Source organism: Rosa chinensis, chromosome 4 (genome assembly GCF_002994745.2).
Source record: "Rosa chinensis cultivar Old Blush chromosome 4, RchiOBHm-V2, whole genome shotgun sequence".
Lineage (NCBI taxonomy): Eukaryota > Viridiplantae > Streptophyta > Magnoliopsida > Rosales > Rosaceae > Rosa > Rosa chinensis.
Genome location: NC_037091.1, coordinates 18954297 through 18980692, shown reverse-complemented (window position 1 = coordinate 18980692; position 26396 = coordinate 18954297). Strand labels below are relative to the sequence as shown.

Genomic DNA, 26396 nt, shown 5'->3' with positions numbered 1-26396 from the left:
TAAGCGTACCTTTAGGTTGCATTGCTTGAGAATAGTCTAGGTGTAGAGCACTTCCTGCCTAGCGTACGAAGTATGAAAGGGTAATAGGTTGTGTTCAAGCGTACCGAGCCAACCTGAGCATCTTCATCTAGATTAATTGAATTAGGATTGAACAAATTGTCTTGTGTGTGATTGTCCGGGGTGGATGCATCTTCCCTAACTATCTTCATCATATTGTTTTCAAACCATCTTAAAACCAGTTTTTGTTATTTTCAGCTTCTGTACTCTATATTTTCGTATTTGTTTAGAATAGTAAATCAATTCCGAATAATCCCAAATTTTGTGTGCTAGACGCCCTATGTGTCTGGTATGTCTCTGTACATTTTCGTAATTTTCTGATTAGTTTAGATTAGGTTTTTAATTAGGTTTTTGACTGCTGTTAGTTAGGAACAAACTGTGACATTGTTTTGAGTAGTTAGAACCATAGTCTTCTGCGGGAAAGACCCTTGTTTACCCTTGCTACAATTGACAATCTTAAGTGTGAATAAAGAAAATCAATAGCTTACAAATTTAGCTATCAATACCAGTAAGTAAAATAATTGACGAGAGATACTTTAGATTGATAGAGTGTAGAGATGCGATAGAGAATTTGAGAATGTTGAATTTGTATTGAGTTTTTGGTCGTGGACCTTTAACAAAGATGTCTACGACCTCTTTTATAGTATAAAACAAATACAATCTCAGATTTAATTGTTGAGACTGGATTGATTACAAATTGAATTCTAAGAATAAAATTCCTTTGACGTGCATAACTAGTGATCAACCATCATGACTCTTCAATGCTTATTTTTGTAACTGCCACACTTAGTGCTGTAATGTCTCTGAACGTAGAATTTGACATTTAGTAGCTTTCATCTACTCATGATGTCCTGCCATCAGCGTCCCTGACCAACTGAAACGGGCATTGGATAGGACTTTCTCAGCCACAAGTAAACCAGATCCCAACTCAGGTGAGCCAGACCTCGACTCAAGTGAAGTGAGCCAGGCCTTGGCTAAATACTTATTATATCATGACCCACCATCACCCAGTCCAGCCTCCTGTGGGCCCTAGCTTAATTATCTGCTACGTGAGCCTTGCCAAATTTAAGTTCAAACACATTTACTTGAAGTTACTATATCGACCAAATATATTAAGTGCACCCAATTTATTAAGGACACCCAATATATTAAGTCATTTTCTTGACTTACTATGACTTTCAACATATACACAAGCAATAGAGAAAATTATCTCAAATTCCCCAATTTCGTTAACAAACGATCTCAATTCGTTCCACACCCAACTCTACTTCTATTTCAAGTTTCGTCGTATAGTATAGTAATCCGATAGAATTACTATAGACACCCATATCACCAAGACCATTTCATAGTATTTCACAATACTTAAACTTTTCCCACTTCACCACCAACTCGTAACTTCGGTACTTTCACTTCTTAATTAACCATAGCCACAATTCCATCCCCTAACAACTCAATACAATTAACTCATACATCACCAGTCATCCATTTCAACAATTTAATCAATCTCTCGAGCCAAACAAACATAAACATTTCCATCTAGAAACTCGGGTTTACCTTCGGTACTACAATCTGCAAGGTGAACCTTAGCTCCCTTGCGGCAGTCTTCCAAAAACTCGATGATAGACGGGCAATCCAAGCCTCAATGTCCCCAATTCAAAGTTTCTGAGTTTACAACTCCACCAAAACAATAACCCATCAACATCGTAACAAGAATCATAATTCACCAAAGCCGAAAGCAATTCAACTCACCTTGTTTTGATCTCGGAACCGGAAACCCAACAGACGATGAACTGAGGATTCACAACACCCACCAAGACACTTTCAGACTTTAGCTCTCAATCGAAGTAAGGCCTTGTCTACGGGAGCAGTCGAACCAGAAACCGAGCAGGAACGAACCGAGAACGTAAGCAATAGCGTCGAACCCGAGCTAACCCAGAACCCAAATCTCAACAAAACTCCCTCAATTTCAAAGACTAATTAATCTAACGTGTAGATAAAGGCGAGAGGATGAATTTCCATACCAAATGCAACCCAGACGGTGGCCGGAAATCGCTGCAATTCGTCGGAACAGTTGGACCTTCTCACCGTCGATTCTCCCTCCTCGTCCGGTGCATGGACGATCAAAGAACACAGGCGTGACGGCGACAGCGAGATGAAAAACGTGGTGCCCGTGCGCCGCCGTGGGGTGGCCGGACGCCGGAGTTGTGGCCGGGTCACGGTGTCAGGTGGCGGTGTCGTTCGGGTCAGAGAACTCCAAGCTCTCCCTCTCGAATTTTCTGGGAGTGATCTCCATCCTTCATCTGATCAAGGGGTATAAATACCCTAATTTATATTTATTTCAAGGGCTACGAAGAAGCGGTGGATTTATGGATGGCTAGGATTTCACCGTAGCAATTTCTATTTCTCTAAATTATTTTCTAAGATCCCATAACTTCGAAAAATCGCTATAAATAGCTCGGGTATCCGGAAAATTCCCCGAAAATTCCCATGAACTTGTTGTGTCGTATACTTTATCATTCAATCCTTAGATCGAGGATTTCACCTTAAGAGAACTTCTGAAAATTTTCTCGAGCGCTTGGATGATTATCGAAATCGTTAAATAATTTATCGTACGACCTCCACTAAGCTCAATACATCTTTCAGGGGCTCACAAAAAAAGTGTTAAGTATTTATGGATTTTAGTCCCCTCATTATGGATAAGGAGTTTGGTTTGAAGTGAAGGCCTAAGTACGATGAATTTGGTCTTTGTCCTATTTGCAAGTATTTTAAAAAAAAGTGTAGTTAGAATGAAGGGAGCTAGGGTCTAACAAGAAGACATCCGACCTTCTATAAAACCACAGGAGAGGTGCTAAACATGAAGAAGCCTTGATGACTACATGACGTCTCAACTACCATCTAAAGCTCTGCTAAGTTTTTAGAACATTGTGAGATTTTTCCTTATCCTTACAACCTTGAATTAAGACCTCTTTGATCCTTGAGATGGGCAGCCTTTGATCTGTAGAGCAGGCAATGAATCTTAAAATATCGGATAAGATGAGTCAATCTCTAGATACTATGAACTTGTTCAGCAGTCAACGAGGAAAAAAAATTACAATTCGTAATACCTGGCAGAAAGAATGATTCACAGTGTAAACTTGTTCAGCAATTTATTGGGAACTGGAAACTATATAAGATCCCAAGAAAGCTCAAATGACCAAGTATTTTGGTTATAGTACAACGAGGAAGTCTTATATGTGTGTGAGAGACAAAGCTATCTAGCAGTGGAAACAAGGCATCTAATAATAGGGAAAAGCATGAAAATCCATAATTAAGCATGAAATAGTAGGCTTGAAAAACACCTTATAAATTTCTGTTAATTAGTTACACTATCTTTTTTCAATAATTATCTCATATTTTTTTTTTGAACAATATCAAGTTTCTTTTGTGGTAAATAAATAATTATGGGAGCATTAAAACTCATCTTTAATTTTAATGCTCCAAAACATTTTCATTTATGAGTAAGGTTAAGTTAGGTATTTAAAAGAGGTTTACTTAGCAAATTTTACTTTTTAAAAAGCAAATAGGAGATTTAAAGAGATGAGAGGTCAAATGAACAAATATGGAGGTCCCAATAGAAAAGCTCTAATGTATATCAAACTAGCTAACAAAACATTTTTCCTATAAATACCAACACACTAAGACTCACTTGACAGGACCCGCCCTGAAATTTCACCCTGAAATCCGAGGTGGCCTTGCGGGGCCCACTTTCTGAGAAAATCTTACCAAAAATTCAGCAGAACTTCCCCTGAAAGTGGACAACCCAAAACCTGTTAAAACATATTTACATTTCTAACCAAACCTCCAATTGCTACAGTGAACTTTGGAGGCTCGATTTGCAAACTCCCGGCCAAATCGCCATGAACCACCACCGTAAGCGTGTCAAGGAGGAGGAGGCGCGTCTTCCAAGGCTCGGAGCTCGCCGTTTGGTGGTTGGAAAGTGAGGTTTGATAGCAAAAACAAAGAGACCCGAAGGGAAGAGAGAGAAGAGACGCATGGAGGAGGAGAGAGAAAGAGAGAGAGTTACTGACCTACCACAATAAAAATTCAAATATAACTAAATTATCATGAACAGTAACTTTCATTTTTTGCTTATAACTTTCGCATACGAACTTCGATTTTTACGTACCATATATGCAAAATCTCGGTTTAACGTTCTGTACGACTTTCATGAAGGAAAATTTATCAAATAATGAATGATACAAAAAGTCAACTTTTAGGGCCACTAAAAGTATCGAACAAAGTAAAAAATAAAAGTAATTGTCGTTTACCGTTCAAATGACTAGTAAACCAATAAATTTAGGTTCACATCACTTCCCACACTCTTCAATACTGACTTCATCTCACCCTCAATCCTATAGCCACAACAATAAAGCTTAGTCATGCTTCAACTACTATCACCTCCTTCATGTTCTTCATCTTCCTTACTCTACCTTCCTCAATCACATCCCAAATTTGCCAAAGATCCTGCAACAAAATCCCTCTCAAATTCCCATTTGGCAGTGACGCTGGCTGCGGCGACTTGCGCTTCCACTAATCCCTAACATGCAACCAAGACAAGCTCACCTTCACAACCCACACCAGATCCTACAAAAATCATTGCGGTACAAAAATCACACATTTTGAGAACAACGTATTGACCAAATCAGGATAACTGTTTTATGTCAACAAAAGTTTACTATTTGGATAATGGCGTATTTGGAGTCTTAGTCAAAGGCTTAATTTGGGAATGCTTTTGAGATCAAAAGCACTTCTAGAAATGTTTAGGCTGTTTGGTAAACTGTCAAGAAACAGCTTTTGACCCGAAGCACTTCTCCCAACCTCCAAAATGGAGAAGCTACAATTCGTAGCTTTTGATTTCAGCTTATGCGGGAATCAAAGTCTGGACGCAGAGGATTAAATGAAATTTTGCTCAACTATCCGAATTGTCCTCAGGCTTTTTTCAAATTGATATCCTTCTCGCACTCCTCCCTCTGGAAAACCCCCGGCAAAGATCTCGACGGCTTCATCTACAGTGCCTCCACCTCTTCCTCTTCCCTCTTCGTTGACGCCTTGAATTCCATTCAGATCCAGTTCCCTGAAGGCTTCTCTCCCGCCGCTCCAGCCTATGCCTCCTCCATCCACCCTAATTTGCTCTGCAGACGACCACCGACACCAATGCCCTGCTACTCCCAAAATCGATTCTTTGTGTTGCTTCTCCGAAGATCGAGGTCGGGAAAGTGGCCGGAGCTGAAATCTGGAAAAGAAGAGGAGGGTTTTTTGTGGGTAAGAGCAGCAATGGTGGGAAGAAGGGGAGGGGTGCCCAATTTGAATTACGTGGTTGCCTTAGACAAATTTTCAGGGACCTGAACAAGAGGATTCCTGATAACATCATCAGTACGCCCCAATGAATCAGTTCACCTTCATTCCTTGGTGACTCTCATTTTCTATTAACTCTGGTTTTGGGTTTTGGTTGAATTTCGTTGCAATTTTATGTTGATTTGGTGTGGATTGTGTTTTGTTGTAGGTACCAACATACGAACTGGTTGTTGAGTTTCTATACTCCTGGTGTGTCTCTTTACTTCAATTTGCTTGCAATTTGCAAGTGTGATAGGGAATATCAACCATAAGAACATGGTTAAGCTTCGGGGTTTCTGTTATGAGAATGAACATATGTTGTTGGTATGTGAGTAGCTGGAGAATGGATCCTTAGATAAACTCTTGTTTTGGTATGAAAATAATATGAATCAAGTATCTGTTTTGGACCTTTGGTAATGCAATGTCGGAGTATGCTGCCAGTTTTGGATTTTTGGTATGCTCTGCATCTGTTTTGGTATGCTGCCAATTTTGGTATACAGTATGCTTGGTTTCTGTTTCTGAACTTTCTGCATCTGTTTTGGTATGCTGCCAAAAAGCAGCCATCTTTAGTTATAATCCACAGAGAGGCCCTGCATTTGCTTATTTCTGTTCAAATAAGAAAACTGGAGAAACTTTTTGACCAATCTTTCCTTCTGCTTTAACAAAAGCAAATCCCTGAATCAATACCCATGGATGTGTCACACAAGCAATTATGCTTTTCATGTTCCAACGTTAAGCAATCTACAATTTTTATGAATGATTCCACCGTCCTTCAAGTCTTTAGTCCACATACAAACAGTCGGAGGGGTAAACTTTTCCCTTTGAGATTATTACCATGAAGTAGGATTATAATTATTATTCACAGACATTGAGAGCGTGGACAAGAGCAGAAGTCTCATCATCCATCTCAATTCTGTCCTTCTCCATCATCTTGAGGATGTGAGAAGCTGACCTCTGAGCAGAATAGTGCATTCTTAGCAATGATTTGTATAATGGCAAACTTGCAAAACCCAAGTTATGGATTACTATTATATACCAATTTGCATCCTCAAATTTCCTGTTTAGTTGCGGTGTTAAGAAATATAATTGCACAAAATTTAATGAATGCATACAACTTACTGTTTAGTTAGAAATTTTGAACGAGTGTACAAGACAATACATGAGAAAACTTTTAATTTGGTACGGGTACAAAATTAAAAAACAAAATCATGTATTTTAGAAGTGTTTGTAGCATTCATGACTATTTTGATAATTATACCGAGCCAAAGCACTTTTGCCTTGCAACTTACTAAACACTTAGAAATTACTTTTCGTTTTCACAGCACTTTTAAAAACAGTTTACCAAGCACTCAGCTGCTTCTTCTCACAGCAAATTCGGAAGTGCTTCTTCTCACAGCACAACAATCCCAAACTAAGCGTAAATGGTTTTTCAGCTGGCTGGCTTTTTTTTTTGTCAAAGCTTTCCGCATAGTCCAACACATTTAGTAGCTGACAATTGTTACTCATTTTTAAGAGAAATATTCATTGCTTCTCTAAGATATCTTAAATGCAAGATGTTACAATTAATAACTGCATTTTGTGCACGAGTATATAATTGTTACTTTCTTTGAAATGTGACTCTTTTTTTATATTTTATTTTTATCCCAAATGGTACTTTGTATTTAGAGTTTTATCTTAAATTTGTGATCAATATGTATTTGGGGTAAAAAAAAAATTATAGGTACCTTTCGCAATATAATACATATTCCACTCTCTCGTCATGCATGACAATCATTAACCTTACCATTTTCTGCAGATGTAGTTGCTTTGTATTATTTTAGTTAATTTTGTATGATTGCTTCTCTATAATATTTACATATTGTGCATGTCAGCAGGACTAATATACAATTGGTGATTAATTTTGACATTCTTGGCATGAAAAATAGAAGGCAATTAAGTCCCTGACAAGCCTTACTTGAATTGCAATGGTCTACCCTGAGTACTCTCGTCATGCATGACAGTCATCACACTCACCATTTTCGGTAAATATAGTTGAATTTGTAATATTTTAGATAATTTTCCATGACTTTAGGTAATGATCCGTACAATGCTGCCAACAGTGAAAACTTCATAATATTTATTTGTCTAGTACGTTTTGTCTATAAATATGAAAGGATGAAACATATGTAATCCATATTAAGGTTTAGAAGAGAGCGAGTGAGTAAACGAGGACGTACGTACTGAAGCTGAGGGATAAAAGCAGCGGTAAGTGCATATAAAATTCATATAGAGCTATATCATTGTTTGCTCTTTCTATGTCATTGTCTTGATTTGCTGCTGATTACTTAAGTACCGGAACAAAGGGAGACTGACAAGGCTATTATCCTAAGCAGATCAACAACAAGAACTATTCGATTGTTGTTGATCTGCTGTACATTTCTTCATTTTCTAACTTTTCTTACTCATTTTTTTTTTGTGTGTATATTCCTAACCTACATTGTGAGCATATTGTACCTTTGTAATCCCCTACGGAACAATTTTCTTTTCTTAACAAATTTTTGGTATGTTTTATCTACCTGCACCTTTGGTCAATGCTACGATCTGAGTGTGAATTTCCTTTCCTTCACACATAATATCTTGATATTTCTGCTTTGCAATTACAGACCCTGTGGAAAGTTTCTGAACGGAACTTTGAGCTAGGTTGTGATAACATGTAAGCCATGACCAAACCTTGGGAGCAAGATTGAGCTTAACAGAAGAAGAAAATGGAAGAAACCTTTGGAAGAAATATTTCTGAGACTTCGAAAAATAAAATTCACACCTAATTATTACAGAGCAAATCTATTTATAGTCAGGACATTCCCCAACCTTTATTACAGACTAGAAAATATGAAAATATCTAGACCTTTCCGAATCAGCTTGTGACGAGTACATGCGTGACAGCTGGAGGTGACGAGTACATGTTTGACAGCTGGAGGACAAGTCATTGGTCAGCTTTGGCTCGCTTCATGCTGACAATATATTCATGTTAACACCTCCCCTCAATCTCAGTGGGGGAAACAACACTGAGATTGATACAATGCTCTTTGTAAATAGGACTATGCAGCCCTTTAGTAAACACATCTGCAGTTTGATGCTCAGTAGGAACATATTGAAGAAGCAAGTCTTGTCTTTGTACACGTTCCCTTACAAAGTGAAAATCATTGTCCAAATGCTTGATTCGTGAATGGAATACAGGATTGGAGCACAAGGCTAATGCAGACAAGTTATCACATTTCAACAAAGGAGGAGCAGGAATCCTTACTTGCAGATCTTGCAGAACATGTCTAATCCAGGAAATGTCTGCAGCAGTATTTGCTAAAGCTCTATATTCTGCTTCTGTTGAACTTCTTGAAACTGATCCTTGTTTCTTTGACTGCCAAGAGATGGGACAATGACCAAGATACACAACAAAGCCAGTGGTTGACCTCCTATTATTGATGTCACCAGCCCAATCAGCATCACAAAAAGCCATGATATAGGGAGCAGGGTTGTCAAACCTATAGAAAAGTCCTTTTGATAACGTCCCCTGAAGATATCTCAATATTCTTTTAACAGAAGCATAATGCACATCAGTAGGGCTAGACATAAATTAACAAACTGTATTAACTGCGTATGCAATATCTGGTCTGGTAAATGTGAGGTACTGCAATGCACCGACCAAGCTTCTGTAAAGTGTGGGATTATCCAATAAAGTTCCTTCACTCTTAAGCAGCTGAATATGAGGAAGACAAGGTGAACTACATGCTTTACAAGACTCCAGACCTGCCTTAAGAATTAACTCTTTAGCATATTTTTCTTGAGACAGAAAAATGCCTTTCTTCTTATACTGCACATTAATACCAAGGAAGTAAGACAAAGATCCTAAATCTTTCATGTCAAATACTTCACCTAGCTCAGATATTACAGCAATAATTCCTTCAGTATCTGATCCTGTAACAATAATATCATCCACGTATAACAATAATGCTACAACACCTTTCTCACTGTTCTTGATAAACAAGCTGGGATCCGAGTGAGAAAAATGAAAGCCTAAGGCTGGAAGAAAATTAGAGAACTTCTCATTCCAGGCCCTAGGTGCCTGTTTTAGACCATAAAGAGATTTTTTGAGTAGGCATACATACTCAGGATGTACAGGATCAGTAAAACCAATTGGTTGTTGCATGTATACTTCTTCCCTGAGATCACCATGCAAAAAGGCATTTTTGACATCCAATTGTCTCAACTCCCACCTATTCATAGCTGCAAGAGCAATCACCAACCTCACGGTACTGTGTCTCACAACAGGACTAAATGTTTCGTCATAATCCAACCCTTTCTCTTGACTAAAACCTTGAGCCACAAGCCTGGCCTTATACCTTGAGACAGTCCCATCTGGATTCTTTTTAACCTTGTAAATCCACTTGCTGCCAACAATGTTTTTATCTTTTGGAAGAGGAACAAGTTTCCAAGTACCTTGTTTAAGTAGTGCATCAATTTCTTCATTCATAGCAATATCCCATTCTGGTTTGCCAACAGCAGCCTTAAAGGACTTAGGCTCAATAGGATCATGAACTTCAAGAATTGAAGTGAAACCACTAAAAAATGCAAGTTCATCAAGTAGATTTTGTTGAACAATACAGGAGAAGGCACAAAAGTCTTGAAATGACTTCTTCTTCACAATGCCATTCTTAGCCCTTGTAAGCATAGAGTGATTATTATATGCCTGAGACTGATCTTCAACAAATTGCAACTCTTGAGGTAGGATGACCAAGTCTTTGATGCCAAAGAGAAGACTTGACAGCAGAACCAATAAAGGCAGTATGTGTGTGATGAGCAGGTGGAATGAATCTTGGAGATTTGAACAAAAATAGTCCTTCTCCATTACTCTTTCCCTTGTACAGTAGAGCCTTTGATGCTTTGTCCTGAACACAAATGTCAATATCATCCATAGTTATGTAGCAGTGATTGTCTTTGCACAATTTATTAAAAGATAGCAAGTTCACAGCTAAGCTAGGCACATGGAGGACGTACATTTTTAAGTTTAAATGAATGTGCAGCAGGTGTAATAGAAGTAGAGCCAATATGTTTGACTGTCAAACCTGCACCATTGCCAATAGTGATTGAATTCTTTGATTCATAAGGATGAGCAATAGTGAGATTTCTGAGGTCAGAAGTCATATGGTGAGTAGCACCAGTATCACCAATCCAGATATCATTGTGATGTGTACCAAAAGAACTAGCACCAGATGAGTGAGCAGTCATTGCAGTCAGAGTGGAAGGAGGCTCAGCACCTTGATAGGCATAATTGCTCCTATGGTGGCAATCTAATGCAGCATGACCTTTAAGTCCATAGATTTGGCATACCACTACAGCCTGAGATGGATGGTTAGCTGGGATGTCAGTCCTGTAGAAGCAGTTCACAGCTGTATGGCCCTTCTTGCCACAAATTTGACACTCAGGAGATACTCCAACATTATTCCTGTACTCATGACTGTGACCTCTGAAATCAGGAGATTCAGGATTCTGAAAACACTTGCTGGCAGGATGACCCTTTTTGTGACAAAAGCTACACTCAATGTTCTGATAACAATTGCTAGCAGTATGACCTCTTTTGTTGCATACTTGACACTCATTGTTAGAGTAAGGTCGAAAATTGCTACCAGCTTGAGAGTCACCGTGTGACACATGTTTAGTGTTAGTCCAGTTAGACTGTCTGCCATTGTCAGTCCAAGCACTTTTCCCTTTATCAGTGGGATAAGAACCAGCATAGTTCTTGTTTCTGTCATCATTGGACTTGTATCCACCACCTCGTGCAGCCATAGCAGACATAGTGCTATGAGTAGTAAACTGAGCCTCAATATCTCTTTCAGCAGCTAAAAGCTGAGCCCTGAAGTCCTTGAGAGAGATAGAACTGTCCCTTGCACGAATAACAGTCTTGATCATAGAGTATTCTTCAGGTAATCCATTGAGGGTAACCACAACTATATCTTCATCAGCTATAGAGACACCAATAGATGAAAGTTGATCTCTAGCATGCTTAATACTAAGTAGATACTTATCAATTATATCTGAGCCCTTCTTAATGGTCTGCAGATCAGTTTTCAACTGAATGATGTTGGCTCTTGACACGGTAGAAAATCTTTCTTGTAAAGCACGAGATGAGGAACAGCCAACAATTATCTCCATTATATCATCATCAAGTGTAGCCATCAGAAGGCCAAGTAAAGCTTTGTCAGTTTTCTTCCATTGCTTATATGCATTTGTGATTTCAGATGTAACAGTTCCTTCATCAGTGAGTACAAAGCGAGGAGGACAAAGACATGTTCCATCAAAAAATCCAAATAGATCATCTCCTTCCAAAACAGACTGGAATTGGAAGCTCCACTTAACAAAGTTGTTCTCACTCAGACGAACAGTTATCATGCTCAAGAGAGAATTGACATCAGATTTTGTAGTAGCCATGGAAGCAAGCTAGAGTAGAATCTACAAGTTTTGTGTATCACACTTTATCAACCTCAGATTATCAATTTCTTATCTCAGATATGACTAAACCACAATTATCTATGTTATGAACAATTATGCTATAACAAATTTCTCAACAGTTTATAACACTCGGCAGAGATATCATCTATCAATTATCTTCAGTCATCTCAATTTCTAATCACACAGACCAGATCAACATCATATGAGCAAGGTCTATGAGCAAAGCAAAGAAATCAGCTCAAAAGCAACATATATCAAGGAATTGAGAATAGATCTGACTTGAAAGTACCAACGTACAGAAACGCACTATGAATCGATCACAATAGAACTATGAATCAGTAGTTCTAACCATAATAGAGCTCAGGATGAACAATATTATCAACTTAGGAGTAGATGACAAAACCTTGAAAGCTTGTGAGTACAGAAATGGCGGAAATCACAGATCTAGGGTTTGAGTTGCAGTGAGCTTGAAGATGCGGAAGCGAGAACTGCAAATACAAGCAGCAATAGTAAGGTTAAGCTCAGGATCAAGAGCTGTAGCTCTGATACCATGATAACATGTAAGCCATGACCAAACCTTGGGAGCAAGATTGAGCTTAACAGAAGAAGAAAATGGAAGAAACCTTTGGAAGAAATATTTCTGAGACTTCGAAAAATAAAATTCACACCTAATTATTACAGAGCAAGTCTATTTATAGTCAGGACATTCCCCAACCTTTATTACAGACTAGAAAATATGAAAATATCTAGACCTTTCCGAATCAGCTTGTGACGAGTACATGCGTGACAACTGGAGGACAAGTCATTGGTCAGCTTTGGCTCGCTTCATGCTGACAATATGTTCATGTTAACAGGTTGCTCTATAATGTCTAAATGCATGATGTTTAGTCACAGCCTAACAACTAATTAACATAGCTGCCATTTGACACAAGGCCAATATGTATTACCCCTCTGATTTGTTTCTTCTCTGCATGAAAAAGAACTCTAAGTATACTTTCTGCTTTCTCTGCAAAAGTAATTAGGTATCGTTTTGGCTTCATATACTCAATTTCTCAATTTTGATTATATTCGCATTCAACCGTGTCTTGACACGACGTACTGTTGAATTTATCAATTCGATCATAAGTCTTCCTTTTGGCCTAAGATCTTTTATTGCCTATAGCCCTTTACAAAGATGATCATCGTGTAAATTCCAATTTTTCTTGAAGCACAGAGAAAAAAGAGATGGCGTCACAGGAAATCAGAAAAGTCTCTGAAGCATATCCAATGAAAGGTGGAGATGGCCCCGATAGCTATGCCAAGAACTCTACTTATCAGGTATTCTTTTATGGTAGTTGGGCTTGTATATATGAAGTCTACCTAGTCCAACTTTCATATTTAGTTCACTATAAGCATTTCATGTATAGTCAGTAGGCAAATCTCTCAGTCAAGAGACTTCGCCTTATAGTTGCACATAAAAATATATCCAACGAACTCAACAACCTTGCAGCTTTTTGTTTACGAAATTACCTTGCCATAACAAAGTTTAGTCATAACCTCTATTTGAGCACTTGGCACATAATTTTCACCGGAAGGGCTTTTCTTAGAAAATTTTGTTATTAAAAATCCTACTTTTTGCTAGCTCGATCTTAATGTGTGTGAGTGTTCTCCTATAACCCAGAAAATACAACTTTACCGAAAACTTCTACAAAAAGCCATTTGCATCCTCTGAGAGCTTATTTGTGAAAGAGTTCCCAAATCATCATGTCAAACTTTTTCATATCTCCATAGGATTTGCAATTGTTGACTATTATAATGATCTCATTACTGTTTTCAAGCCTAAAATTTTATTAATTATAATTACAAAGAGATAATATTTTATGTGTGGCTCCCTTAACGAAAAGCAACTACATTAGGTCATGCATTCTGATAGTTCTTAACAACAAATTTGAAAACTAAGGTTTCCCTGAACTAAACAATGACATGGACAATATCTACTTTGGCAGAGAGAAGCTATGGAGTCTGTCAAAGAACTTGTAACCAAAGGAATTGCAGAAAAGCTTGACATAGACCTTTTGTTACCTTCCAACTCCTTTCACATTGCGGATCTTGGTTGCTCTGTTGGTCCTAATACATTTTCTTCAGTTGAAAACATACTTGAAGCTGTGGAGCTCAAGTTTCAAGGCCAAGGACTCATGAATCCCCGAATTTCAAGTTTTCTTCAATGATCATACCCCAAATGATTTTAACTTGCTCTTCAAATCCCTCCCTCCCAACAGGCAATACTATGCTGTGGGAGTTCCAGGTTCTTTCTACGGCCGCCTATTCCCTAGTGCTTCAATTCACTTGTTTCACTCTTCTTTTGCTCTTCAATGGCTTTCTGAAGTACCAAAAGTTTTAGAGGACAAAAACTGTCCGGCTTGGAATAAAGGACGGATTCATTACCTCAGTTCGACTGATGAAGCAGTAAGGGCTTATAAAGCTCAATATGCTAAGAACATGGAGTCTTTTCTGCATGCTAGGGCACAAGAACTTGTGTATGGAGGACTAATGGTACTTATCATTCCTGGCTACCCACAGGGTACCCCTCTTTCTCATTCTGTGGCATATTTGACCTTACGACTCATAGAAGCCTGTCTAATTGACATGGTTAAAAAGGTAACAAATTTGAACTCTCTAAGCTCAACATTCTACTACTATGTATATAGGCAGGTCATTATGATCCTAAAACTGCTTATTAGACAGAAACTAATAGTTTAGACAAAAATGGAAATTTGTATGAGGGCCCAAAAAAATCTGTGTATATGTGAAATGGAAGAAGATACGTACGTACTTCTTTAACTGAATTATAATAGCATTACAACCCATTAAGAGAAGTATTCTAGCCCAAGTAATGCCACAACTCGGAAACCATGTAAAAGAATTTGGACATTTTATGTATTATAATTTCTATACTCAAATATTCTTGCCCATATGTATCAAATAACAAATATTTTCTTCGGTACTATGTGTTGGCTTTTCTTCTATGCAGGGAGTAATTAGCGAAGAGAAACTATATTCATTCAACATACCAATGTATTCCATGTGCCCCCAAGAACTGGAGGCAGTTGTAGAACAAAATGGATCTTTTAGCATAGAGACATTGGAAACATTACCTCGTGTTTTAGCTGATGATGCTGTCTTAAATGCAAAACAATTTGCAGCTCATGGGAGAGCCGCTTTCGAGGGACTCATCAAACAGCAATTTGGAAAAAAAATCACAAATGAGCTCTTCGACTTGTATGGCAAGAAACTCGAGGAAGAACTCTCCATGTTTAAGCCAAGGAAGACAACTAGCTTTCTTGTCGTGCTTAAGCGCAAGGAAAAATAATTTGCACATGCTGCTTCAAACAAGGATTATGATCCTGTGACTCCATCAATATCTTGAAAACCAATGTATCTGGTTTTACTTTTGAGACATGAGAATAAAAAGAGAATAGATGTGTACACTTTAGTTTAAGCACAGTTTGTATATATGTTATCAATAATGTTATGAATATATATATATATATATATATATATATATGAGAATAAATTAATGGGTTTTTGTCCATTTACCCCATTTCTAGGAATTTTTTTTCACTTACTCCATTAAGTTTTTTTAATTCACCCTTATCCAAAACACTCCAAGAGCAAGTTCACCCGTAGTCAAGAAAAGGCAAAGTCTAGAAGTCAAGAATTCGACCAGTCAAGTTACTATTCACTGCCACTGGACATGGGTTTCCACCCTTTTTTTTTCTTAACCGGTCAAGACTGTTCATTATTATATTTTTTAACTGTTCATTGAAAATAATTTTTTTGGGTGTGTGATGTTAGGAAAAATTTTAGGGGGGTCTCGAAAATCGACTTTTTACACATACATAATTTGGGAAAACTTCCTTCATGAAAGTTATAGAGATCATCGATACGAGTTCGTGCATATGTGTAATGCAAAAATCGGAGTTCGTATGAATTAGTTATAAATTTTTGAAAATTTGAAAATTTTCTATAAATAGCAAAAATTTATGGTCCTTTTTTATAAGGACAGATTTTTCTTCTTTTCTTCACTTTCACCCCTGAAACTCTCTCTTCTCTCTCCTCCTCGTCTCCTAGAGCCGTCGGGTCCCAACCGACTTGACCCGAGTTTTCCGGCGCCGTCGTGCGTCCTCCGGCAGCGGACCCGGGCCATACGGGCTCGCCTCGGCCCGCTCGTCCTCCCCACAGTGGTGCCTCACCTCACCACTCAGCCCAGAAGGAGATCGAAGGTCTCCCACAGCCGTGCGACATGACCCGGCCAGAATTCCAGTTTTCCGGCATCCTCTCGGCAACTGGGCGTCAAATCCTGCCTAATTGCGGCGCCACGCGTCAACGTCTCGTCCTCCACTGCCCTACTTCAGCGCGTCATGCTTCATGGAAAGGAGACGACGTCTGCCACGTTATGCCCACAGCTGAGCTGGCTGCCCCTCACCCCGAGTCAAGAATTTAGTCATTTGGTTGCCTTTTTTTTTGCCTCAATCAAGAACAGCCAACAATTGGCTGGGCAAAGCAAGACCGGTGGAAGCAACAAATTCAGTTACCCGGTCAACACATCAGCAAATCCCTCCCTTAGCCCAGTCAAAGTGCAACCGCTACACTTGCTCTAAGGAAGTCTTTCCTAATACTCCATAATTTTTTTATTGTTTTTTCTTTTTTTTAATACCATTTTACCCTCACCCATGTGTTACTTAGAGAGAGAGAGAGAGAAACCATAAGAAACTTCGCCGGAGCTCCGTCACCGGTCGTCGGATTCCAGTCGCCAGATTCCGGTCACCGGCCACCGCCGACCGGACTTTCCTGAAACCTCGCCAGAGGTCCGCAAAGAGGTCGTCGAAGATCTCATAGGTCACCGAAAAGGTTTATTGCCCTCAATAGACGTCTATTGCCCCCCAATAGAGGGGCAATAGAGGCCATATCTATTGCCCCCCCCCCCCCCAAATGGACGTCTATTAGCCCCGAGTCGAACTTTCGGTCACCGCAATGGAAACTAATTTTCTTAAAATTAGACAAATAAAACTTTGATTAAAGAACAAAAAAAAAATTACATCAATTCAAAACGTCTATTGCCCCCCAATACACATTCAAAAATATTTTTTCATCCTTCTGTCCATTATTTAAAAAAAAATATGATTTGGGCACCCAGAATTGATTTACATCATTGATTTCCAGTACCACGAAAGGCACTCGATATGGCTCGGATCCCGGACCGGCGACGAACAGAAGAGTCGCGATCGTCTTCGGCTTCGAGGAGTTCCCTGAGAGCAGCGTCTTTGGCTTCAGTTGAGGAGGGAAAGAGGAGGCGATGAGGTTGGGAGAGAGTTTGAGGTGCCTCCGGCGGTGAAGCCCAGTCTCATCACAATGACTCTTACCATTTCTCCACCCACCACCACCAAAACGTTGTCGTCAAGCGCCACATCGACAACTTCGAGCCCGGCCAAATGGAGGAGAGAGAGAGAGAGAGAGAGAGGCGCAGAAGAGAGAGAGAGAGAGAGAGAGAGAGAGAGAGAGAGAGAGAGAGAGAGAGAGAGAGAGAGAGGGGGGGGGGAGAGAGTCTGAATGAGTAGTTGTAATTTTTTAATTAATTGGAGGTTAAAATTGTCATTTAACACTGAATTGGGTAGAAGAGAATTCAAAACTCTTGGTGGTGTATGTGAGAAAGAATTAGCCTGATTTTGTGCTTTGGGTCAAGAACCCTAAATTAATTTTACCTATCGAGTTTGCTCCAACTATGTTACTTGGGATTTCGGGAAGCAACATGATGATGCAATTGTATCAAGATTAGGGTTAGGCAATGCACTGTGACTTTTTGCACATGAAAAAGCTTTGAGGCATTTTAGATTCGTGGCAATCAGTCTGAATCCAACCCAGGACCCGCATGACATGACCCGTTAATTTTCAATTAAGGTATTTTTGTAATTCTGTTATTTAATCAAGGGAAATGAAATTTGCACTCCCCGAATTACATTCTGCACTCCCTATTATTATTTTAATATTATCTATACACTTCATCTCTTTGCTGTTCCACAATTGCCCCTTAAATCTTCCAAAATTTACAGTTCTTTCTCTCTACTTTTCCTTATTTTTTGAACTTGATCTCTGAGATTCTCAGGTTTTCTTTAATAGATTGAGGGACTCTCAAGGGAAGAAAAACTGAAAAGAAAATATCAAGAGAGTAGATGTCGATTATTAGAGAGAAACTTTATATAGGATATGATACCAACAGCCTAATCTTCAAGACCAAAAGTAGTTGATCAAATTAAACAAAACTTCCCAGATTCATTGCCCAATGAATACACTGAACAAGGATCACAAACACCCAATTTCATGCTCAGATTATTCCCAATATTTGAGTCATCAATCTCCAAAATTTGTTACTTTCTTTATGGGTTTAGCACTTTTGCTCTTTATATTTGAGCAGATTTGCTCACCTAAGGGACAATTTTAAGGGACTATGAGGTACAAATGCATCTAAACCACATGTATTAAATATAAAAGCTGAAATTATAATAACTTAAAACTGTACATTTGTTTTCAGCCGTCAGATTCACTTGTCCTTCACAGTCCCTTAAAAACTGTCCATTAGATGAGCAGGCCTTTATATTTGAGTTTCAATTCAAAACAGAAAACCCATTTTATTGAGAGGAAAATCGAGATTTTGAGAGCAAGTGGGAGAAAGGTTTTTGGGTTTGTTTAATCAATAGACAAGTGAAGTGATGGGGGACGGGTCCTAAAACATAGGCCTAAAACTAATAGCACACGTCACCAGAAATAAGAAGAACACAACTCATTATAGACAGCTGAAAAGCGGCTATATTTTCATTATAATGTCAGAAAAAACTCCCCTACAAAGATGACAAACTCTTACTTAAATAGCATAAGAGTCAAATCAAAATAAGGAAAAGTAATAAATAGAAAGTTACAAAAAGAATATCACATCTATCCAATTAATAATAAAAATACCGCTAAATCTATGCAATTACAAATAAATATATTAGAAAGAAATCAATACTAATTTGCTGCCACATTTATTGTTGCCTTGATTTTGGCTGATATTAAAGTCACTCAGTTGATCCCTATATGCTCCTGCATCAAACTCCCCTGGTTGGAAAGAATTCGTCCTCGAATTCAAGCCACAAATTAGAGAGAATCCTAGCAAAATCATCCATTGCATACAAATCATGGTCAATCGTTTAGCCTGCAATTGGAATCGTCCATTCCAAATAAATAAATATTTAGAATACCTTCCTAATCTTGACTTGACAGATTTGGTTTTTGCCAACTCAAAACTTTTACCACCATTTTTTATCTGATTGACAATATCAACTAATATCTTGGGAATGTGAAAATTGAAAACATTAAACCCAACAAAATCGACGGATCTGTGAACATTTATTTTGTAGGTAATGCCTCCAAAACTCACACTTGTAGTACTCTCATCCAAGATTGAATCCGGCTCATGCCTAGTTCTTGGAAGTCCAATACTGAAACCGACATTGGCATCACCAATATGACCATGGTTTGAGTTCATATCATCAATCCTCTCACCCACATCAATTTCGTCAATACCTATATATGGGTATAGGTCTTCCACTTCAATTGATGGTACAGTAGCTTCATCGACTTGTATAATTGGATCAATTCCTTGCATGTGCATAGTAATATTTCCTACTGCTAGCTCAGACCCTTTATCAATAGTATTGCTACCATGTTCATCAATATTACCTTCAACCTCCAAACAATTTCCATCACAAATCTGATCATCACAATTGCCACTGCAAGCCTCACAAAAACAATTATAAATTGGTGGCAAACTAAAATCCACAACTCCATCTTTATTTTCCTTTTCCAAACTTTTATCAACTGAAAAATTAAAGATAGTATTTGAACCTTCATAGTCGAAACTAACCGGTTCCACCTTTTCGTCCGATTCACACAATAGAGCACTGTGATGAAAAGGGCCAACGTCTCCCTCCCCGTCAAAACCCACACCGTCTTGGCAAGAGGTTTCGATGCAAGTGACACACTGATAAACGTCTCTCTCCTCATCGTAACTCTTACCTCCTAGGCGTCGAGTTTCGATGCGATTGATACGTTCTGCAAGTTGTTGAATCATCATCTTGATTTCCTCCATGTCGTTGCTATAATGACCCTCCATTCAAGAACCTCCCCGATCAAGCTTGCTTCGAGTCACGGAATCCACCACGCTCTCACCAGAGCTCTGATGCCAAATTGATGGGGGATGGGTCCTAAAACTAATAGCACACGTCACCAGAAATAAGAAGAACACAACTCAGTATAGACAGCTGAAAAGCGGCTATATTTTCATTATAATGTCAGAAAAAACTCCCCTACAAAGATGACAAACTCTTACTTAAATAGCATAAGAGTCAAATCAAAATAAGGAAAAGTAATAAATAGAAAGTTACAAAAAGAATATCACATCTATCCAATTAATAATAAAAATACCGCTAAATCTATGCAATTACAAATAAATATATTAGAAAGAAATCAATACTAATTTGCTGCTACATTTATTGTTGCCTTGATTTTGGCTGATATTAAAGTCACTCAGTTGATCCCTATATGCTCCTGCATCATGAAGATTCATAGAGATTGATAATAGAGGAAAAGTTAGTTGATCTTTACACCAAGAAATTTTCGAATTGGGGAAGAAACATCAATTTTTCAAACGGGATCGGTGAACTTTTCCCTTAGATTGTTTGTCATCTTTCTTTGTTTCTAACAGCATCAGTCTTCCAAATGAGTCCACAAATAGGATTGAAATAGAAAAGATAATGAAGAAGAAGAAGAAGAAGAGCAGACAGATCATTGTTAAAGAAAGAAGAGAGAGAGATGAGAGCATCAGAAATTAGTGGAAGACATAATAATAATAAGGGTAATATGGGAAAATCATGTAATCAGAATATATAAAAATATTAAAATAAGATGGGGGAGTGCAAATTTCACTCCCCTCAATCACCCTCACGCCCATTGTTATCTTTTGTTCCAACAACGTTTTCATGGACTCAGCTTTTCTCCCTTTTGTTGATATCTATTGTCTCTTTAATTTCTTCTTTCCAATCTTCATCTGTTTTCTGAATTTGTATGTGAAGTTCTTGAATTTGTGATTTTCCTTTGATGGGCTTTTCTTTAATTATAATTACATCAATGATGCGTTGGTTGCTGGTGCTGGTTTTCAATTTCATGTTGTAATGGAAAATGAACATATTGAATAGGAAAAAATTTTTCAATATGTTCTGAATCTAGCACATAATTAAGAATAAGTGTGATGAGCACATACAGTTGCTTGTAGCAATGATGCAAATCAAATGCAGTTGTATTCCATAGGATCACTATAAGATGTGACCTTTAGGCCATGTCAATAACACCTGTTTGTTTCTTATTGTGTGGTGATATTTCATATTTAGGATCGTGTTCAAGTATTTCACTTGTGATATTTCATATTCAATTGCTGCATATCATATACAGAAAAAAAAAGGTTCAATTTGCAGGGTTGTTCTGTTCACTTTGAGAATTCAATTGTTTAGTTTCAGACCCTTGTCTAGTTCAACATTCTACACATGATACTAGATTGACTTTTTTTTTTCCAGACCGTTTCTGCAATAGTAAGTATTACAATGATAAATTGAATTAAATTCGGTTAATTAGTTTAGGACCATGCCAACACAGTTGCTGCATTTTTTTTTCCAGACTTTCTGTAAGAGTTAAAGTATGGGAAAATGTCCATTTACCCAATTTTGAGCTACATTAACCCCACTTACCCAAGCATCTTATAAGATTTCCCACTTACCCAACAAATTACATATTTTTTGCCCTAATACCCAATTAAGTTTTTTTTTATTATTTCTTGTATATTTTTGAGACAATTTTGCCTCCCTCTATTTGTCACTCTCCAAGTCAATGGAGACTTCACAGGACTTCGGTCGTCAGACTACGGTCACCAGTCGCGGGATTCCGTTCATTATTCGCCGGAGATCTTATAGGTCACCGAAGAATATTATTGCCCCCAATAAAAAATTTATTGCCCCATAATAACAAGTTTATTGGGGATCAATAATTAGTTAAAAATGAAGATATTTTTAATTTTGAAAATTTTAGGAGGTTTATCCAAATAAATAATCTTATTATTGCCCCAATAAACATTTTATTACCCCCAATAATCTTTTTATTGCCCCTCAGTAATCTTTTTATTCGCTTTGTTTCGGATTTTCACAGAGGTGGTGAAAACAGACCCACACATCCATCAATTGTTGCCGACATCTCCATCCTAGAACACTAATCCTATATATATATATATATATATATATATATATATATATATAAAAGTTGGATTATCAAATTCAGAGAGATAGAGATAGAAGAAGACAAGAGTTTCTCATTCCCAAAAAAAAAAGAGTTTCTGAATCATCATCATCATCATGGCAGTGGCGACAATGAAGCGGCGTTCCAAAAAATCTACGATCAAGTCACCCACTCAATTCCTTGAGAATTAAAATCATCCAGCCCATTCGACAAGGCCACCAAATTTTTGACGATCAAAACAACAAGATTGAGTCCATCGCCGTCGAATTGCACAAGGGAGCGAAACTAATCGCTAAAGTCTCCAAGCTCTGAGCATGGAACTTTTTCTGGCTCGACGAGGACGAGTACATGGTGAGGCTTCTTCAATTGGATTGGTACTTGAGAAATCTGCTGCAGGATCCAATTCAGATCCTCTCGGTTTGAATCCGATCATTGCCGGAGGTTGAACTTCTTCTAAAGTCACCAAAAAAGCTCCTCACCCCTTTGTCATCACCGCCAACCCCATTATGATGTCGCTAGCGCCAGCGGAAGTCGAATCAGAGTGGAATTTGAGAGAGAGAGAGAGAGGAGTGTAGTTTATTAATTAAAATGAGGGCAAAATCGTCATTGATGTTTAAATTGGATAAATGGGATTAAAAACTTGTTAGTTGAGTAAGTAGACAATTTTTAGGCTGAAATTGTGTAAGTAGTCAATATCCCATTATTACCTTAAAGATTAGGAAGTACGAATGTTCCCACTATCAAATCAGCAGACATCAATGTAAACTGAAACTATGATTTTAAACAATTTATATCCATTTTGTTTGTTAAATGTTATAATAAGGAAACTAATTAAAAAATTGGATCAACAAAGTTTATATAAGTCTTACTTGAATTGCAATGGTCAACTCTCGTCGTGCATGACAGTCATTATCCTTAACATTCTCGGTAGATATAGTTGAATTTGCAATATTTTAGATAATTTTGTATGACTTTAGCAGATGATCCATACAATGCTGCCAACAGTGAAAACTTAATTATATTTATTTGTCTAGTACGTTTTCTCTATAAGAATGAGAGTATGAAACATATGTAATCCATATCAAGGTTTAGAAGAAAGTGAGTAAACGTAGACTGAAGCCGAGGGATAAAAGCAGAGGAAAGAGCATATAAAATTCATACAGAATCTTATGTATTATATATACATATATGATATATCATTCATCATTGTTTGCTCTTTCTTTGTCATTGTCTTGATTTGCTACTGATTACTTAAGTACTGGAACAAAGGGCGACTGACAAGGCTATCATCCTAAGCAGATCAACAACGAGAACTATTCGACTCTTGTTGATCTGCCGTACATTTCTTCAATTTCTACCTTCTCTTACTCGTAATTTTTGCCTAACCTATACATTGTGGGCATATTGTACCTTTGTAATCCCTTACAGAACAATTTTCTTTGCTTAACAAATTTTTGGCATTTTTTGTCTAGCCTGCACCTTTGGTGGAGATCAAAGTGTGAATTTCCCTTGACAAATAATATCTTGATATTTCTACAAGTTTTTTTACAATGACAGACCCTGTGGAAAGTTTCTTTTGAACGGAACTTTGAGCTAGGTTGCCCTATAATGTCTAAATGCAAGATGTTTAGTCAGTCTAACAACTTAACATAGCTGATATTTGACACGAGACCAATATGTAGTACCCTTTTGTTTTTGTTTCTTCTCTGCATGCAAAAGAACTCCCAAGTATACTTTCAGCTTTTTCTCTGCAAAAGTAATTAGGTATTGTTTTGATGAAAGGGTTCATATACTTAATTTCTAAATTTTATTATGTTCACATTCAACCGTCACTACTAGAAATATGGCCTATGGCCACAGCCATGATTTCATGGCCATTGATGGTATTAGGGACAGATTCTTGTGCCTATTGATCTTTAGCCACAGATTTCCTGTCCGAGATGATTTGTGTAGACTCCATTTTGAGATTTTCCAATTTGGGCACCACAAAAGCTGTCCGTGGCAGCTTGGATACAATTGCCCTTCACAATTTCACGCGCTTCTTCCTCTCCACTCTGACAATGAACAGTATCAGTTTTTTTTTTTTTAATGTTTCTAAGATTCAGATCTGTGGCCATCTGATACCAATACCACTTATGTGAATTCAAGAAATCTTTTCTGGTTTCTCATCCATGGGCCCACATACAACTCTTGTATCGGGAATGAATATACTATTCTATTATACCACCGGAGCTTCTGCTATCCACCTAGGTGAGGGTCACCTGCCGTCCTTTAACATCGCGTGGGGTACACGCGCTGACGGTACAATGCTGAAACCAAAACATGGTTATAAAAATTAACATTAGGGCTGTTTTGAGTTTATAGGAGACTCGCCGTTTTCGTTTTCAGTTTTCATTCGCAGTCACCATCCAGCCACGGCTCCAAACTGCAAACCGAAACCGAGCAATAAGCCAATAACAGACGGCAGCAAGAGTAGGTCTTCGTCCACAGCAAGAGTAGAGTTCCACAAATCCCCTCCATCGGAATACCGCTTTTCTGAGAAAGTCCCCGTCAATTTGGATCCGATTGTTTGGTTAGGGGGCGGCGCTGAAGAATGAAAAATGACCGGGCTTGAGAAACGAAATCCGAAATCGAAATCGAGGTATGTGTAAACGTAGAAGGGGTAGGGGATTTGATATTCCACTAACCAAAATTGCTCAAGATCAATGACTTTGCATGTTCCAGTAATCAAAAACAACCAAGCAATTAATATATATATATATATATATATATATATATCTGGAGAATCTTCAAATTCCCATCGGAGCGGAAGCGAAGAATTAAGGGTTACTCCTGCATAAATAGCCTACGAGTAATTTCTTAGCGATTTGGGTGTGGAAGAAGTAGAGAAGGTGAGATAGAAGAAAGAGTCAGAGGGGTCTAATTTGCAGCTGAGGACGACGAGTCTTCAATCTCACCACTCCCCCACTCATCTACCTACTTTTACCCAATCAACCTGCCTCCATCATTTGATTTTTTTTTGTTTTTACCTTGCACCTGTTTCCAAAGAAACGGTAACGGCTGTAATGGACTAACGGCAAATTCCCAACCTTCCAGAAACCAAAATGAAATGAGTGGCTCTTGTTCTGCCACGTCACCAGGTGACCCTCACCTAGGTGGATAGCAGAATTTTCGTTATACCACACCCAAAATGTTACGTACATGGTCTCAACACCTACCCTACACTTAAATGAAAATTTACAAAGTCAATTACTAGACATTGAATACTCCCAATGATGCTGAACAATCCTCCATTGACTGCTGTAACTTCTCCCTTGCATCAAATTGTTCACATAACCCTGCAAAAACAATTTCTCTGTATTAGAAGAATAACATGTTCAGAAACAATCACAAGTTCCCTATATTGAGGGGTCAACAATAGAAGAAAATGCAGAAATAACATATCCAAGTACTTACATGTATTACCAGCACAGGATATTTCACCAGAGGGAATTTATCAATGTTCTGCACATTAAATAAAAATCATGTTAGGGACACATACACAGGCTTCAATATTATCTAGATAAAGTAATTTGATAATACTCATCAGCTAAAGGACATCACCATGTGGATATCAAACCAACAACTGCACTTCACAGAATACATAGAGGATAATCGAGCTGGTGTCCGAGTCACTTTACCTGAAATATCAAATATTTAAAACGTAAGCATTAAATCAGACAAGAATTTGACTCTAAAGCTAGATACTCAACCATTAGAATGATGGTTCCCAACAAGTTAGAAGAAAAAATTGTGACCACTCGTACCTGTCGAATTGTAAAGAAGTTCCATAGCGATTTGAACATTTTTTCAGAGTCTATAGTGACAAAACCATTGTGTATCCAGTAGCTTATATAACTTTGTTTACAAGCAGCACAACTCTGAGCAATTTCATTCTCATGTGGGGGAAACAGAAGGTCCATCCCTCCACCATGTATGTCAAAAGAGTAACCCAGATAAGTAGTACTCATGGCACTGCACTCGATATGCCAACCAGGTCTTCCAGTGCCCATGGATTGTCCCAGAAGGGTTCACCTTCCTTTGCACACTGTAACATTAAAAGATTTCATTAAACTTCTGCAGTTGAA

The 26396-nt window shown here is 38.0% G+C and overlaps 2 protein-coding genes and 2 long non-coding RNA genes across 5 annotated transcripts in view; 3 read left to right on the top strand and 1 right to left on the bottom strand.

The window, feature by feature from the left end:
• Positions 1-1142: 1142 nt before the first annotated feature.
• LOC112199996 lies at positions 1143-2341 on the bottom strand. The gene is made up of 2 exons (XR_002936123.2): positions 1807-2341; positions 1143-1719 (listed from the first exon to the last, which is right to left on the bottom strand). It is a non-coding gene; the product is annotated as an uncharacterized LOC112199996 (long non-coding RNA).
• A 5276-nt stretch (positions 2342-7617) lies between these two features.
• Positions 7618-14095, top strand: LOC121048822. Its single transcript, XR_005809551.1, has 3 exons — positions 7618-7674; positions 13127-13230; positions 13899-14095. It is a non-coding gene; the product is annotated as an uncharacterized LOC121048822 (long non-coding RNA).
• Position 14096: 1 nt separating this feature from the next.
• Positions 14097-15416, top strand: LOC112198371 (loganic acid O-methyltransferase). The gene is made up of 2 exons (XM_040517922.1): positions 14097-14550; positions 14924-15416. The coding sequence occupies exons 1-2, from the start codon at positions 14392-14394 to the stop codon at positions 15260-15262; spliced, it is 498 nt and encodes a 165-aa protein (XP_040373856.1). The 5' UTR covers positions 14097-14391; the 3' UTR covers positions 15263-15416.
• A 7917-nt stretch (positions 15417-23333) lies between these two features.
• LOC112196369 (loganic acid O-methyltransferase) overlaps positions 23334-26396 on the top strand; it is a 69187-nt gene continuing 66124 nt past the window's right edge. The window contains exon 1 of one of the 2 annotated variants that reach the window (XM_024336692.2): positions 23334-23407. The gene's annotated coding sequence lies outside the window, so the exon portion shown is untranslated. The remainder of the gene's footprint in view (positions 23408-26396) is intronic. The other variant, XM_024336693.2, reaches the window with a different exon arrangement.

Excerpts from the sequence above, each read along its gene's own strand:
- LOC112198371 (XM_040517922.1), top strand. The coding sequence starts at position 14,392 with ATGGAGTCTTTTCTGCATGCTAGGGCACAAGAACTTGTGTATGGAGGA. Across the intron at positions 14,551-14,923 it reads TAATTGACATGGTTAAAAAG|GGAGTAATTAGCGAAGAGAA; the intron begins GTAACAAATTTG and ends TCTTCTATGCAG.